Source organism: Hypanus sabinus, chromosome 1, assembly GCF_030144855.1.
Source record: "Hypanus sabinus isolate sHypSab1 chromosome 1, sHypSab1.hap1, whole genome shotgun sequence".
NCBI lineage: Eukaryota > Metazoa > Chordata > Chondrichthyes > Myliobatiformes > Dasyatidae > Hypanus > Hypanus sabinus.
In genome coordinates, this window is record NC_082706.1 from 6,510,157 (window position 1) to 6,527,414 (window position 17,258).

The window sequence follows — 17,258 nt, forward strand, 5'->3', positions numbered from 1 at the left end:
GTTTGTTCCTTATGATGTTGGGTGGTGATCTCCTAGGGGGTTTGGTTCCTAAGGGCTTTGTTCTCCTATGATGTTGGGTGGTGATCTCCTAGGGGGTTTGGTTCCTCACGGGTTTGTTCCCTATGATGTTGGGTGGTGATCTCCTAGGGGTTTTGGTTCCTAACGGGTTTGTTCCCTATGATGTTGGGTGGTGATCTCCTAGGGTGTTTGTTTCCTAACGGGTTTGTTCCCTATGATGTTGGGTGGTGATCTCCTAGGGGGTTTGGTTCCTAACGGGTTTGTTCCCTGTGATGTTGGGTGGTGATCTCCTAGGGGGTTTGGTTCCTAACGGGTTTGTTCTCCTATGATGTTGGGTGGTGATCTCCTAGGGGGTTTGGTTCCTAACGGGTTTGTTCTCCTATGATGTTGGGTGGTGATCTCCTGTGGGGTTTGGTTCCTAAGGGGCTTGTTCTCCTATGATGTTGGGTGGTGATCTCCTAGGGTGTTTGGTTCCTCACGGGTTTGTTCTCCTATGATGTTGGGTGGTGATCTCCTGTGGGGTTTGGTTGGTCCTCAGGTGCCTGTAGAGTTTGATTGGGATCAACATATTCCAGTGCAGTAGTCAATCCTAACTCACTGGCAACAAGTTTGTCTGAAACTAGACTAATGTGAGTTCAGGACCCATTCACTTGACCCCAACATAAAATCTAGGTAGACTCTCCAGTGCAGCAGAGTAATCTTTGTACTTTTGGAGGTGCCATCTTTCAGATCAGATGGTAAACCATGGCCCTATCTGACTCCTTAGCTAAATACAAAAGATTGTTTGACACTCTGCAAGGAAGATCAGGGATGTCTTCCTCAGGTTGAGGAAGACAACATTGCCAAAACAGATTATTTAGATATTATTGAAGTGTTGTTAGTGGGAGCTTGCTATTTTCAGATGACATGCCCCACTTCCTACATGACACTTAAAAGTTCTCCATCCTCTAGAGATTCCATAAGATCTTAGATTGAGGAAGTTACATTGTGTATTGTGCTTTTAAATTGCAGAGAATTCTACCTGCTCCCTTCCTATAAAGTAGAGCAATAGAAACAAAAAGCTAGAGGAACTCAGCAGATCAGCTAGCATCTATAGAGAGGAACAAACTGTTGATGTTTTGGGCTGAGACCCTTCATCTGAACTGATAAGGAAGAGGGAAGAAGCCAGAATAAGAAGATGACAGGTGATAGGTGGAAAAAGGAGGAATCTGATGGTAGAGGACAGTGTACCGGAGGAGAAAGGGAAGGAGGAGGGGCATGAGATGGAGCTGATGGGTAGGTGAGGAGAAGAGAAGGGAAGAGGCAAGTCTTCCTATGATGTATTGTCTGACATAAATTTTTCATTCTTTTGTAAACTCTACCTTATTTTGAGGACCTGTGGAAGTTTTATAATGCTGGTCACAAGCAGCATCTTCAGCCGATGCTCCCGACACTTCATTTCTCTTGCTCTTTTCTCTCTGACAGTGTTCTTCCTGGCCTCTCTGATTATCAGGCGGCTCTTCCTTCTTACCCAGATCACCACTTCCAGATCCATTCTCTACAGCTGGAGGGTTGAGCCCCTTGGAGGCACCCTTTCCTTCAGCATCGTGAACAGAACCTCCCCTGATGCAAGCACTCTCTACTTCCGGCAGGGGTAGTGTGATTTCTCGCTCACATTCTTTAGAGTTACTGACCTCGCAGGCTCTTTCGTTCACTATTACCAAGTCTATCAGTTCATTTACAAGGCACGTTACTATGGCAACAGCATCACTTTGTTCTGGCACATTTTCTTTCTCTTTAATTAAAGAAATCTCTGCTTCCTGCGCATGGTCTTTGTTGACTGTTTGAGTAGTGTTTGCTCTATTTTCGGTAGTTTGTGGTAACACAGATTCACCACAGTTTAATTGCTTATGTCTTTCAACCTTATAGCTTTCTCCATCTGCATGTGGAACCTCTGTTGAAGACTGTGTTTTATTCACTTCAGGAAACTTTATTGCATGGTTCTCTGCCTCATTGCACTGCATCGATTGTTCAGAATTTTCATCCTCTGCTCCAGAGGGCAGCATCTCAGAAGCGGCCTCTCCACTGGGCTCTTCTGAATGATTCTCCATAAAATTTATTAACTTATCACTTACAAGTACCAAGTTGTGTGCTACTTCCTTTAACTCATCTACTTGATGAATCTCAGGCTCTGTGCTCATGAGCAGTGATAACCCAGAGTCTTCCTCACTCTTTGTTGTATCTTCAGATGGTTCTGCATCATCATCATTATGAACACAGTCAATAGCTGAAAGGGATTGAGAAATTGCCTTATTTTCCTTGCGATCCTGTTCATATTCCTTGCACTGTGAGGGAGTGTCCATGACATCCACATCAGAATAAGATTCACAATGCAAGTTGCATGTCTCCTCATCCTTCAATGTAGTTGTTTCAGGTTCTCCAGGTCCCAGGGAGAGAACAGCAATTTCTTCTTCTCTTGAATCAATGTTGGTTTCTTCAAATGTTTCTGTTTCTGCTGGGATCTCCTTTGGAGGCACGATATTTTTCTCCAGTATCATGGAATTTTCCACTTGGACAAGCTTTGCAGTTGATTCTGTGCTTTGGCTTAATGGGTCCATTGGTATCCTTAACACTTCTATCCCGACCTCCTCAGATACTGGCACATCGTCTGTTTCTGTAACATTCTCTTGTCGCAATTGTGAAGCGGATTCTGTCTCTAGCTTCTCATTGCTTATCTCTTCACCCTCTGGTGTCCCGCTGGGTGTTACATCGCCACAATCTTCACATGTGGATTGTACTAGCTTTTCCAGATTAGTCTCCAGGTCTTTGCTCTCCACAAGTTCATTTGAGGTAGCTTTTGGTTTATCATCATTTTGTTCCTTTTCACTTTCGTTGATATTATTTCCTTTTAGTTGTATTTCAGTTGACTCTCCCAAGTGTATCATAAGCTCATTACTTGTCACTTCTTCACCTTGATTAAGACTGACCGTGAGGGTAGATCCAGCAGTTGGTGTTTCCAAATGAATCTCTTCATCTATCACAGCCAGTTGCTGATGCTCAGGTGGTTTGCAGTCAGGTAAATCCACACCTACCTTCACCTCGCTATCATCTAGGTACTCTCTTAATTCAGCAGAATTGGCTTTATCTTCTGCATCATTCAGGGTTGCCTTGGCATCTTGGCTATTGTCAACAGACCAAACACACTCTGGCTGTTCCTCCAACGCTATCTTAGTGATCTTGATTGGCTGTTCTTCCTCCACATTTTGTGCATTAATGGAACACGGATGATCTGTAGAGATCTGGAATCAAAATAAATTCAATACACTATGTGAAGCAATAGGGAAAAATGTGTGGAAGTAAACAGACTATTAGACATAGGATATGTGGGCTGAATTAGGCCAATCAGCCCATTGAATTTGCTCCACCATTCAACCATGGCTGATATTTTTAACCCTGTTGTCCTGCCTTCTCCCTGTAACATCTTTTGTCTTCTTTTGTCTCCCTGTAACATCTTTTGTCTTCTTTTGCACATTGGTTGTTTGTCAGTATTTGTTTATGTATAGTTTTTCATGAATTCTATTGTATTTCTTTATTTCCCTGTAAACACCCTCAAGAAAATGTATCTCAAGGCAGTATGTGGTGAGATATACATACCTGGATAATAAATTTACCTTGACTTAACCCTTAACTTCCTTAACAATCAAGGACCTACCAATCTCTTCCTTAAATGACTTGGCCTTCACAGACCTCTGTGAATTCCATCCACAGACTTGCCACCCACTGGGTGAAGAGTTTCTTCAAGGAGTGTTGCCTCAAAAAGGCAGCATCCATCATTAAAGTCCTCCATCACTCAGGACATGCCCTCTTCTCATTGATACCATCAGGAGGAGATATAGGAGCATGCAGACACACACTCAAATATTCAGGAACAACTTCCTCTCTGCTATCAGATTTCTGAATAGACCTTGAACTCACGAACATTACTTCACTACCTTTTTAATTTTTAATTTTGCACTACTTATTTAAATTAACTATTTACTTATTTAAACAAACTATTTATATATAGTTAAATTAATATGATATATAATAATTAATTAATTAATATGATATAATATAATATACTGTATATGTTATGTATACATATGTAATTTCATGACATATGCTGGTGATATTAAACCTGATTCAGATCCATCACAACTTTACTCTGACGCTGGGCCCTCGGACCCAAAGAGTCCAGAGGACAGACATTAAAATTTGAAAGGTAATCCAAACATTTTGCTGGTTATGTGAGTTAAAAAAAATGTGAGTTACTGTTGCCTTCCTGTTAGCTTGAACCAGCTTGGCCATTCTCCTCTGACCTCCTTCATTAACAAGGAGGCTTCACCCACAGAACTGCCACTCACTAGTTTTTTGTTTGTTTTTTTTGTGCCCTTCTCTGTAAACTCTAGAGACTGTTGTGTGTGAAAATCCCAGGAGATCAGCAGTTTCTAAAGATACTCAAACCACCCTATCTGGCACCAACAATCATTCTACCGTCAAAATCACTTAGATCACTTTTCCTCCCCAATCTGATGTTTGATCTGAACAACAACTGAACCTCTTGACCACATCTGCATGATTTTATGCATTGAGTTGCTGCCACATGAGTGGTTGATTAGATATTTGCATTAATGAGCAGCTGCCCACTGAGTGTATATTGCATAATAAATTAAGCTGTTATAGTCACAGTTTACAAATGACAACCCAAACAAAATGGGCTGAGGGTCTGTTTCCATGCTGTATTATCTGTGACTATGTACCAGTACCTCCTGTTCTTCTTCCTTGCCCTCTTCGATCTCTTCCATAACCTCTGCCTTGGCTTCAGCAATCAGCTCTCGGACTGGCTTGTTGCTTGTTACAGAAGCCATGAATGGATGCTGAAAGAAACACTCATTTTAATTAAACAGCAGACACAGGGAGCTAAGATCAGCCAAATGTTCTTCAAAGAATCCTTCACTTCTATTGAGAAAATCAACATCTTTGATGAGGGCCTTTCACTACACAATCAGGGGTCCTCCATTTGTGGAAATTCTATCAGGAAGTGATTATTGAGTACTCATCATTAATCTGAGAAGCACTTCATAAACACTGGAGATTCTGCAGATGCTGGAAATATAGAGTAACATACACAAAATGCTGGGGGATCTCAGCAGGTCAGGCAGAGTCTTCGGAAGGGAATAAATAGTCAATGTTTTGGGTCGAGACCCCTCATCGGGACTGGAAAGGAAGGGAGAAGAAGCCAGAATAAAAAGGTTTGGGGAAGATGGAAAGAGTACAGGCTGACAGGTGATAGGTGAGACCAGGTGAGGGGGAAGGTGGGTGGATAGGGGTGAGGGTGGATGTGAGAAGTTGGGAGGGGATAGGTGAGACCAGGTGAGGGGGAAGGTGGGTGGATAGGGGTGAGAGTGGATGTGAGAAGTTGGGAAGGGATAGGTGAGACCAGGTGAGGGGGAAGGTGGGTGGATAGGGGTGAGAGTGGATGTGAGAAGTTGGGAGGGGATAGGTGAGACCAGGTGAGGGGGAAGGTGGGTGGATAGGGGTGAGAGTGGATGTGAGAAGTTGGGAAGGGATAGGTGAGACCAGGTGAGGGGGAAGGTGGGTGGATAGGGGTGAGAGTGGATGTGAGAAGTTGGGAGGGGATAGGTGAGACCAGGAGATGGTGGATGTGAGAAACTGGGAGGGGATAGGTGGAACAGAATAAGGACTGATGATGTCTATTATTGTTTTCACACTATAAAAGAACTTCCTTAAGATATAGCTATGTCAATACAGCCTGTGGCCACTTCCTGTACCTATTAAAGTGTCCTGCTGAATTTTCTTAATAAATGATTCATTTCCCTTTTACCTACTTCATCAAACCTCAACAGAGCAAAAATATTGGAAATGGAATTGGAATATTATTTATTGAGATACAGCACAGAGTAGGCCCTTGTCTACCTGTACCTATTGGCACATTATTGGCACTTGCACCTGGACACAGTGAAAGGCTTTTGTTTGTGTGCCATCCAGACAGATAATTCCATAAACTATAACACATAGGAGCAGAATTAGGCCAGTCAGCCCACCGAGTCTGCTCCACCATTCCATAATGGCTGATCCATTTCCCCTCCCAACCCCATTGTCCTGCTTTCTCCCTGTGATCTGTGATTACACAACCGTGTGTAAGAGTGAATTGCACCGTTTCACCAGCCCCTGGTTAGAGTGTGGTGAATTATACATAGATATGTACATCAGAGCTGTACCAATGCTGAGCCAGACAAAGTGCCTGTTATGCCAGGTGCTCAGAAGATTAGATTAGATTGGCTTTATTTCTTATATACACATTGAAAGATCTAGGGAGAGGCGTTGTTGGTGTCAATGACAAACATAGTCTGAGTATGTGCTGGGGACAGGTGCCACAAGTCTGGTGCCTGAACAGCATGCTCACTAACCACAACCCATACGTCTTTGGACTCTGGGAGGAAACTGGAGAACCCGGAGGAAACCCACGCAGTGACAGGGAGAACGTACAAACTCCTTACAGACAGCATCAGGAATTGAACCCTGATTGCTGGCGCCGTAATGCATTATGCTAATTGCTACACTACTATGCCACTCAAAATGCCATGGATTTGCTGCATTATATGTGGATCATCCAGAAACTTGGAAGCATGGAGCACGTTCTGTAATTCTATCATATTCCCCCAGCAACTAGGTCTGTGATCACCTGTGAACATTCAGCCTGAGTAACCTCCACAGCCCACTGGACTCACACACTTGTAGACGGCAAGTGATTGCGTGAATTCACCCCACCGAGAGGAAATGAGGAAACTCAAAGTCCGGTGATCACCTGCAGAAGCTGCTTCACGCACCATCGGACATCAACATTTTTTTCCAATGCCCTTCTTAGGAAGTCTTTAAAATGTAACGACCTGAAAATCAATTTAATGATCTGAGAAATTAGTTGTAAACATATTCAGAAAAAACAGAATGAGGACCAGAAACAGGTTTATTATCACTGACATACATTGAATTATTTTCTGATCTTCTCCGATCATCCAATCATCAACCCAACCATCAGCCACCTGAGCTACACATCTTCCAAATTATTTCCAACTGACATCTGTTGTGAAATCTGTTGTTGCAGCAGCAGTACAGTGCAAAATATAAAATATACTATGAATTACAAAAATAATATAGAAAAATATAAGTTAATAGTGCAATAAGAGAGCAAAATTTTGAGATGTGAAAATGAGTTCATGGATCATTCAGAAATCTGACTGTGGAGGGGAAGAATCTGTTCCTAAAACATTGTGGGTGTGTCTTCAGGCTCCTGTACCTCTCCCTGATGGTGGTAATGAGAAGGTGACATGTCCTGGGTGATGGGGATCCTTCATGATGGATGCTGCTTTCGCCTTTTGAAGGTCTCCTCAATGTTGGGAGACCCATGACAAAGCTGGTGGAATTTACAACCCTCTGTGACTATTTCTAGCCCTGTGCAGTGGCACCTCCATACTAGAGACTGATGCAGCAGGTTAGAATGACTGTCACGATATATCTGTAGAAGCTTGCTCGACTCTTTGGTGACATACCAAATCTCCTCAAACTCCTAATGAAATATAGCAGCTGGAGTGCCTGCTTTATAACCGGAGTGATATGTTGGACCCAGGATAGATCTTGACACTCAGGAGTTTGAAGGAGCTCACTCTTTTCACTGATACGACTGAGTTTCCACTGAGCTGAAGCTGATTCAATGTGGTCATTTTACACCAAAGAAAATTTACTCATGTTCCCATATCTCTGTCTCTCCCTCTCCCTGTATCTGTCTGTCTAACTCTCTCTCTCTCACACACACACACAAACACACACACAGAGTCTCTCTTTCTTTCTATTTTGCTTACAGGTTTTCCTATGTACATAATGTGACTTTCCCTTTGCTGAGGAAGAAAAGCTACAATGAAATAGAACTGCGGCTAAGCACAGCTCCAATGCCATATTTAAGTTTACTGACGACATCAGTGTCAGTGGCGGAATCAAAGGTGGTGATGAATCAGCATATAGGAGGGAGATTGAATATCTGACCAAGTGGTGCCACAACAAACTCTTACTCAATGTCAGCAAGACCAAGGAGCTGACTATTCACCAGGAGGAGGAAACCAGCGGTCCTTGAGCCAGTCCTCATCAGAAGATCAAAGGTGGAGAGGGTCAGCTACTTTAAATTCCTTGGTGTTATCACCTCGGAGGATCTGTCCTGAGCCCAGCATGTAAATGCCATTACAAAGAGAGCACCACAATGCCTCTACTTTTTTAGAAGTTCGCGTATATTAGGCATGTCATCTAAAACTTTGACAAACCTATATATGTGTAGCGGAGAGTATATTGACTAGAAACACCAATGGAAAAGGCTACAAAAGGTAGTGGATATGGCCCAGTTCATCACAGGTAAAGTGCTCCCACTGTTGAGCCTATCTATCTGGTGAAACTCACAAAATGCTGGAGGAAATGTTAACTGTACTTTTTCCATAGATGCTGCTTGGCCTGCTGAGTTCCTTCAGCATTTTCTGTGTGTTGCTTGGATTTCCAGCGTCTGCAGATTTACTCTTGTTTGTGACATCTATATGGAGTGCTGTTGCATTCATTATCAGGGACAGCCAACACCCAGGTCATGTTCTTTTCTTACTGCTACCATCAGGAAGAAGGTATAGGAGCCTCAGGATTCACACCACCAGGTTCAGGGACAGTTATTACCCCAGATTCTTGAACTAAAGGGGATAACTTCACTCAACTTCTCTTGACCCATCACTGAACTGTTCCCACAACCTATAGACTCACTTTCAAGGATTATTCATATTCTTATTGCTTATTTATTCCTCTTCTTTCTGAATTTACAGTTTTCCTCACAGTGGTTGTTGTCCACCCTGTCGGGTGTGGTCTTTCATTGATTCTATTGTGAATCTCGTATTTACTGTGATTGCCCACAGGAAAATGATTCTCACGATTGTATATGGTGACATATGTACAAACGTTTGTACTTTGATAATAAATTTACTTTGAGCTTTAAACCATGATAATTCAGGTCTTTGTGACAGTGGCAGATTCCCTGGATTACTGGATTTTATATTGGTAAACACCCCAACACACTTTTACAGGGAGTTCACTTTTGCTTTCCACATTATGCAGTATTACATGTAAATGAACCTGGTATGTCAACACTGAGATAAATCCTTGGATCTGCTGGGACACATCATCAGCGATGTAACCTGGAGTTACCGTGTGTTTCAGATCTTTCAACATCAGACACTCTCGTCCAGGTGACCCAGCCAGGGTTGATCAGGCCCCAGCTTGTGTCCCAGCAGCATTGGCCCACAGATCACACCTCCTGATCCATAACTACCTGGAGGATCACTCAGCAGCCTCTGTGATGGTCCTGATGGCTCTTTTCTTTGCAGCCCCCATCTTGCCAAGGAGAGAATAGCTTCTGCAGAGTGAGCAGCCAGTAAAACCTCTACATCCCCCCTCTATAGACTCTCAACATGCCCTCCACCCCTGTCTCTGGCTCTGCTCCAAGGGAGCACAGGATATGGGCCTGGTGAGTTTAAAGAGATAATGGGACCCAGGCCCTGCTGCATTGAAAGGGACAAAGTCGAACATCATCTTGTCAGCTAGATATTAAGCTATTGGGATTTCCAGGTAGTCAGACATTGGATTATTGGAATTTTATTCTCCTCCAAAAGGACCACATCCTTGTCGTAGGGTTTGGAGGCTTGCATGCCTCAATAACCTGGAGAGCTATGTTGGCTGGAGTCAGGGCTTTATGCTTTGACTCTTGGTGGTGTCACCCATGCCAAACAGGTCAAAGGGTAGGGACCAGTCTAAGGGCCTTTTGTTTAATTTCTTGTTTAGTTTCACAGTTTCTGGCTAAGTTTCTTCCCCTTCTTGTTTTCCTTCAATCTTGACATCAGACATTGGTGCCTCAGGATCCATCGGTGGTCCACTGGTCCACCAGGTTCAGGGGTTCAGCTCAGGGCTAACAACCCTGACTGGTCAAACAAAATTGTTACAATGAATAAATGTTCTGCATCTGAATGCAGTGGTATTCCTGAGTCTCCACTTGGACTTGCATGACTGACTGCAGTGAAACCTGACATGATGAAGGAAGCCTTGAACACCACCAGAGATGGAGGCCCTTCATTATTGCCCTAAATGCCAGTGGTGTGATGGACAATAGTGATTGTATAATCTGCACTGTCCAGATGCTCAGGGTGTTAAAGTTAGTCATCAAGGTGATATAATTCACAGTTACCATTGGGAGGAGGCGACCAACGTTGGAGGTGGAGCCTTTGTGATCTTCAGGAGGACCCTCATTGGGTTGAGTTCATGGTGAGGAGGTTCCATCTCAGCCAGCTCTATCAGAGTGATTCCTAGAGACCAGATGTCAGCCTTGTGATCATAAGGTGCATCTTTCATAGTCTCACACTGGACAACCTCAGGAGCCATCCTAAATGACAGAAAGACAAGTTGAGAGTCCAATGTGCTCAAGTTCACCACCGGCAACCAATTCATTATGAAGTTAAATTCAATGTAAATTATTCAGAATTTTTCATTATTTCAACTCCACTGTAAAACATGGTAGTGTAGATATTAGAATAACACCTCACAGCACCAGTGACTAGCGATCGAGGGTTCGATTCCTGCTGCTGCCTGTGAGGAATTTGTACATTTTCCCTGTGAACATGTGGGTTTCCACCTGGTGCTCCAGTTTCCTCCCAAATTCCAAAGAGCATGGTAGTAAGCTGTTGGCACTGGTGACATGGCGACACAAGTGTGTTTCCCCCAGCACAAATTCCAACTGTGTTGGTCGTTGAACATATGATGCACTTCACTGTAAGTTTCATGTCCACAGCTCACTAACCCCAACCTGTACGTCCTTGGAAGATGGGAGGAAGCATTCATTTGGTCACCATCCAGGAGCACTGCTGACAGAAGTGAGGTGTGGTCTATCCTATTGCAAGGACTCCACAAGATATAGGAACAGAATTAGGCCACTTGGCCCATCAAGTCTGCTCTGCCATTTCATCATGGCCGATTCATTTCCCTCTCAGCTGCATTCTCCTGCCTTCTCCTTGTAACTCTTCATGCCCTGACCAATCAAGAATCTATAAACCTCTGCAATGAATATATAATGAATCTATACAAAGACTTGGCCTCCACAGCCACCTGTGGCAACGAATTCCACAGATTCACCACCCTCTGGCTAAAGGAATTCGTCCTCATCTCCATTCTAAATGGATGCCCCTCTATTCTGAGGTTATGTCTTCTGATTTTATACAACCCCACCATAGGAAACATCCTTTCCACATCCACTCTATCGAAGCCTTTCAATACTTGACAGGTTTCAATTAAGTCACCCATCATTCTAATGAATTCCAGGTGAGTACAGGCCCAGAACCATCAAACATTCTTCATGTGACAAGCCTTCTAATCCCAGAATCACTTTTGTGAACCTCCTTGATAACCCAATTGAGCCTCATGACACTCCAAGTGAGGCCTCACCAGTCAAAGTGTAAAAGGTGGCTGCAGGAGCCCATGAAGGGAGAATTGGAGACGGTGGAAAATGTGGGTAAATGGGAGAAGGGAATAAAACTTACCAATAAGGTGTCCCAATAAATGATGTTCTCCGTTGGATGGTGTGGGTATTCTTCGCAGACACTCCAAAGTCAGCTGGAAAGGAGGAGAAAATATTAGCTAACTGAATAATTGAAAGCTTCTTTTTCCTGTAGTTAGCAAAAAGTTACTGACCAAAAATTATTAATCTTTGTTTTCATTCTGCTTTATGCCAATCGCTTATTGTGGGCACCAGGGTTTGTCGTTATGTACCTTGTATTAGACGATCATGATCTTTCCATGACCATGATTGTTCTGGGCAAATTTTTCTACAGAAGTGGTTTGTCATTGTCTTCTTTTGGACAGTGTCTTTACAAGACTGGTGATTCCAGCCATTATTAATACTCTTCAAAGACTGTCTGACTGGCCACAGTGGTTGCATAACCAGAACTTGTGACCTGCACTGGCTGCTCATACGACCATCCACCACCTGCTCCCATGGCTTCACGTGACCCTGATCAGGGGCTAAGCAGGTGCTACACCTTGCCCAAGGGTGACCTGCAGGCTAGTGGAGGGAAGGAGCACCTTACACCTTCTTTGGTAGAGATGCATCTCTAAGTGTATCGGTTAATGCAACACTATTACAGCCTGGCAAGTTCTGCAGTTTGGAGTTCAATTCCAGCATCCTCTATTAGGAGTCTCTGTACACCCTGCCTGTGGAATGTGTGGGTTTTCCCCGGGACGTATCGGTTAGTAGGTTAATTGGTCATTGTAAATTGTCCTGTGATTAGGCTAGGATTGAAATTGGTGTTGTTGGTGGTTGCTGGGCAATGGGGCTCAAAAGGCCAAAAAGGGATACTCTGCATGGTAGCTCAATAAATAATTAAATTAAAATACAGAGTGAAATCTGTAATTTGCATTAACAGCCAACACATCCAGGGATGTCCAGGGGTTGAAATTAGGGTCACCGAGGGTTGCTGGGCAGTGTGCTCGAAAGGCCTCCTCCGCATTGTATCTCCAAATAAAAAATAAAACAAAATTAACCCTTCTGAGTTTATCAGATTGGTCCTGATCACATAGGGCACTTGATGTGATGAGGCAACAGGACTAATTTGAAGATAGGCCTTTAATTTGTGCAAAGATTCTATGACTCACAACAGAAAAGACCTTTAGATTGTAGGGAATGAAAGCTAATTTTAAACCTCCTCACTGATTTTCCCAGCCACTGCTGGGTTGATTCTTGTTTATCACAATGATTAATGATTAGCTTTATTTGCCACGTGTACATCAAAACACCAAAACATACAGTGAAATGCATAGTTTGTGCCAACGGACAACCAGTGGTGAGAATGTGCTGGGGGTGGCCGGCAAGTATCACCTTGCTTCTGGTGCTAAAACAGCATGCCCACAGCTTACTAACCCTAAACTGTAAATGTTGTGTATTTGATATTTCAATAATATTTGAGTAATCTTCTATATATATTGTTTGACTAAGCTTTCCCATTTGTTTAAATAATTAATTACGAGTTATATGTACAAATATTTGAATTGCATACATCATCTTGCTACTACGTGATACGTGTGTGCCTCGCTGAAAGACAAAGTCAGACACATATTTCAGACTCCAGTGTGTTTCTCTGAATTAGTTTAATGTTTTGAAGTTACAAAACATAACAGTAAGTGTTTGGACTGTGGCTGGAAACTGGAGTGCCCAGAGGAAACCCATGAGGACATGGGGAATATGTACAAACTCCTTACAAACAGCGGTGGGAATTGAACCCTGATTGTTGATCATAGGCATTGTAATAGCGTTACGCTCCATTACTGTGCCCCCCCCCCGCCCCCGTATGCAGTGGTAATGCTGGATATGGTAAAACGCAGATAACGCAGCTCCCTTGGGACTTCATAGTGCCGGGCGGATTACTCCAAACAGACTTCCACTACCCTCCATCTCCATTCTAAACAGATGCCCCTCCATTCTGAGGTTATGTCTTCTGATTTTAGACAACCCCACCATAGGAAACATCCTCTCCACATCCACTCTGTTGAAGCCTTTCAACACTTGCACGCTGGAACATGCTCAATCGTCTACTTTCTGCTGTCTCATTTCTCCTTCTCACCTAGTTTAATGTCCCCTTCCAGAGTCAGAAGGACGTTGCCAGCCTTCAGGTCCCGGTGTATGATCTTGTTGCTGTGGAGATAGTCGAGGGCTTCAAGCATCTGCCTGCAAATTACACGAATCTGTGGCTCCGTCAGTCCTCTCTCCAACTCTGTGACAAACCAGAAACATACCAAGGTGAGACAAATGAAGACCATTTCTGTTTCAAAATGAGTAAATGCTTCCCTCTCCTTGAAATCCTCCAAGAGGACCACAACCTTGTGGTTTGGATGCTGAGTGCCTCAATGACCCTGATCAGGGGGCTAAGCAGGTGCTACACCTTGCCCAAGGGTGACCTGCAGGCTAGCAGAGAGAAGAAGCGCCTTACACCTCCTTTGGCAGATTTGTATCTGTACCTCAACACCCATAAACTGCGTTAATAAGCATTGAGAATTCCATGCTAATAGACGTGGCTCTCTGCTTCCAGCAGAGGCACACGCTGTGTGCACTGTGGCATCTGGTAACAGCTGATCCACAAGTCTGAACCGTATTGGATCGATTGTGAGAATGGGGCAAGTGTGCAATTGATCATGCAGTGAATCAACTGGACCTCCTTCAGGTGTAAGGCCTTGGAGAGGATTCAAAGGAGGTTTACAAAAACGATTCTAGGACTGAAAGGATTGTCAAATAAGGAGCATTTGATGGCTCTGGACCTATACCCACTGAAATTCAGAAGAATGAGCGGTGACCTCATTGAATCCCAATGCACATTGAAAGGCCTGATAGAGCGGATGTGGAGAGGATGTTTCCTATGGTGGGGTAGTCTAAGACCAGAGGACACAGTCTCAGAATAGAGGGGTGTCATTTTAGAACGGAGATGAGGAGGAATTTCTTTAGCCAGAGAGTGGTGAATCTATGGAATTCATTGTCACTGGCAGTTGCAGAGGCCAAGTGATTGTTTATGCTTAAAGCAGATGGTGAAAGATTCTTGATTAGTCAGGGCCTGAAGAAATGCAAAGAGAAGGCAGGAGACTGGGGTTGAGTGGGAAAATGGATTAGCCATTATGAAATGGCAGAGCAGACTCAGTGGGCCAAATGGCTTAATTCTGCTCCTATATCTTAAGGTCTCTGTTTGCACAGGGTTTTGGGAGTGCATGTTTTCTTCTTGTCGGACGTGGTTCTTCAATCTCTCACTGCAAGTTGCCCAGCGTGTACTAACAAGACTCAGAAAAGACGTTCAATCCTATTGTCATTCTTGCTCTGTGATACCTACCAGAGGGTGCATGTGCCATTGAGGCAGCTTGTATTAAACACCGAGAGGGGTGGGCGTGTGGAACACACTGGTGAGGCAGATACATTAGTGATGTTTAAGGGACTCTTGCCTCTCCACCCCTGCGTTCCTGCCATGAGAGGTGGAAATGGGCAAGGCTGGCTAACAGGGCTCAGGTGAAGCTATACAGACCGATCCCCGGTACAATGCATTGTAGAAGCATCAATGAACTCCAACCAAACCATCAACTACAGAGGGCATGCAGGCTCCCAGTCATCAATGGCCTATGCTCACTGGGAGCTCAGGGCCCAAGAAAGTCACACTTAGGACAGAATGGTTAGACTGACCTAGGAGCAGGTTAAAATGGTGGCTCAACATCATGGTCTGAAGGGCTTGTTCTATGGAGCAAGCAGGAGAATGGTGTTGAGAGAAAAAATAAATCAGCCATGATGGAATGGTGGAACAGACTTTATGGGACGAACGGCCTCATTCTGATCCTGTGCCTCATGGTCTTATGGTCTATAGCCACTGATTAGCGTCTCCGAGCCACTAGTAATGACTACATTTTGCATACTTTGTGTGGATGTTTATAGGACAAATTCTGTTTCAATTTCTTCAGTAATTCAATAGTTTGAAGGCGTTCTAGTGAGTGATTCCCAATCAAGAAAGGTAAATTGTGCAAGCCCATCTCAATGTGAGCATTGGGTACAAAGGAGTTCTACTCACACCCAGGCAGTCCTGATCTGAAGGCACGGTTATTGGAGACTGCTCTCTTTTTACACCACTTATTTAATTTTTTGATATATTTGTGTTTTTTTATGGAAACTTATTGTATACTTTATGTATTGCACTGTACTGCTGCCACACAAAAAAAACCCAAATTCCATGGCATAGGTCAATAAATTTTTAAACATTTTTAGAAGAATTGACAATGAACAACACTACCAAGGATGGCATCCTCGAGACAGGTCATGGAGCAACTTGTCTCTCTCTCTCTCTCTCTCTCTCTCTGTCTCGATGCTGTTGGGGGATGGTGCTGGAGCAAGGTTTAATCGACGCAGTTTATCAGCTGGACTTTAATTCACATTATGATGTGTTCTATTTTCCAATCACTCCATTTTGCTGCTATTTTTGAATCCTTTGATTATAAACCTAATTCTGAATTACACCATTGAACTGCCAAACCTATTACTGAATATATGTCTGTTTGCTGGTTCTTCATTGAATATGCAGAGTTCTAGTAATTAGGATTGGAAGGGATTAGTTGGAGGGGGGGGGAGAAGGAGGAGAGCTAAGTAGATTTAATTTTTACGTATACTCACCCAGCATTATTGCATCAACAGCACCACCGGCACAAAACTCTGTCAGAATCTGTAACAGAAAAGGGTGGGGTTATGAGCCTGGAGTTTCTCACCTTGCTCACATTTATATCAGGGGGCAGTGATTGGTGAGAATGCTGACTTCACCCCTGAGTGCACAGGGATAAAACACAGGACCAGATCTACAAACATTGTAGATAGCCTGGGCCCCAAGTGGAATCAATGGTTCAATTTAATATCAGAGAATGTATACAATATACAACCTGAAATTCTTACTCTTCACAGACATCCACAAAACGGGGAAAAAAACACAAGGAATGGATGACAGAAAAACATCAGAATTCCAAAACACCTCTCCCCCTTTAAGGACTCACTTTAAAGACTCTTTATCTCATGTTGTCACTATTTATTTGATGCACCATCAATAACTCTCGGAGACGTGAGGCGAGATATAGACTTTTATTGGCTGGAAGAAAGAACAAGCAGCAATTGACCACCACACTGCATCCTGGAGACTGAGGGCAGGGCAGTGTCTCCAATCGCCTTTATACCGGGGTCTGTGGGAGGAGCCACGGTCAGTGGGAGGAGCCACAGGAGCATCGGTGGGGGGGGCGTCCAGACAGGTATATGTAGTTCACCACATTATTGCTACTTATTTATATTTTCATTAGCACAGTTTATTAACTCCTGCAGTCTGGTTGATCTTTCATTGATCCTGTTATGGTTACTATTCTACAGATTTGCCCAGTATGCTCATGGGAAAGTGTATCTCAGGGTTGTATATGGTGCCCAGCTGCTTGTGTAGACATGGACGGCCTATACAGCCCACCCAGCTAGGCCCTGCTCATCTGGCAGCAGGCTCTAAACAGCATCTGGGTCTTTGACAATATGAGATGTGGTCCGATGTATGGTGGGGGGGATGGTAACCCTTGAGCAATTGTACCTTGGACAA

General features: G+C 43.6%; 1 protein-coding gene across 1 annotated transcript in view; it reads right to left on the reverse strand.

The window, feature by feature from the left end:
- Positions 1–17,258, reverse strand: part of LOC132390802 (STE20-like serine/threonine-protein kinase) — an 85,037-nt gene that overhangs the window by 31,728 nt on the left and 36,051 nt on the right. The window contains exons 3-9 of the mRNA XM_059963351.1: positions 16,310–16,358; positions 13,740–13,889; positions 11,664–11,736; positions 10,319–10,513; positions 6,866–6,947; positions 4,803–4,913; positions 1,380–3,296 (exon numbers count right to left, since the gene is read on the reverse strand). Of these exons, the coding sequence (XP_059819334.1) occupies positions 1,380–3,296; positions 4,803–4,913; positions 6,866–6,947; positions 10,319–10,513; positions 11,664–11,736; positions 13,740–13,889; positions 16,310–16,358 (2,577 nt within the window). The remainder of the gene's footprint in view (positions 1–1,379; positions 3,297–4,802; positions 4,914–6,865; positions 6,948–10,318; positions 10,514–11,663; positions 11,737–13,739; positions 13,890–16,309; positions 16,359–17,258) is intronic.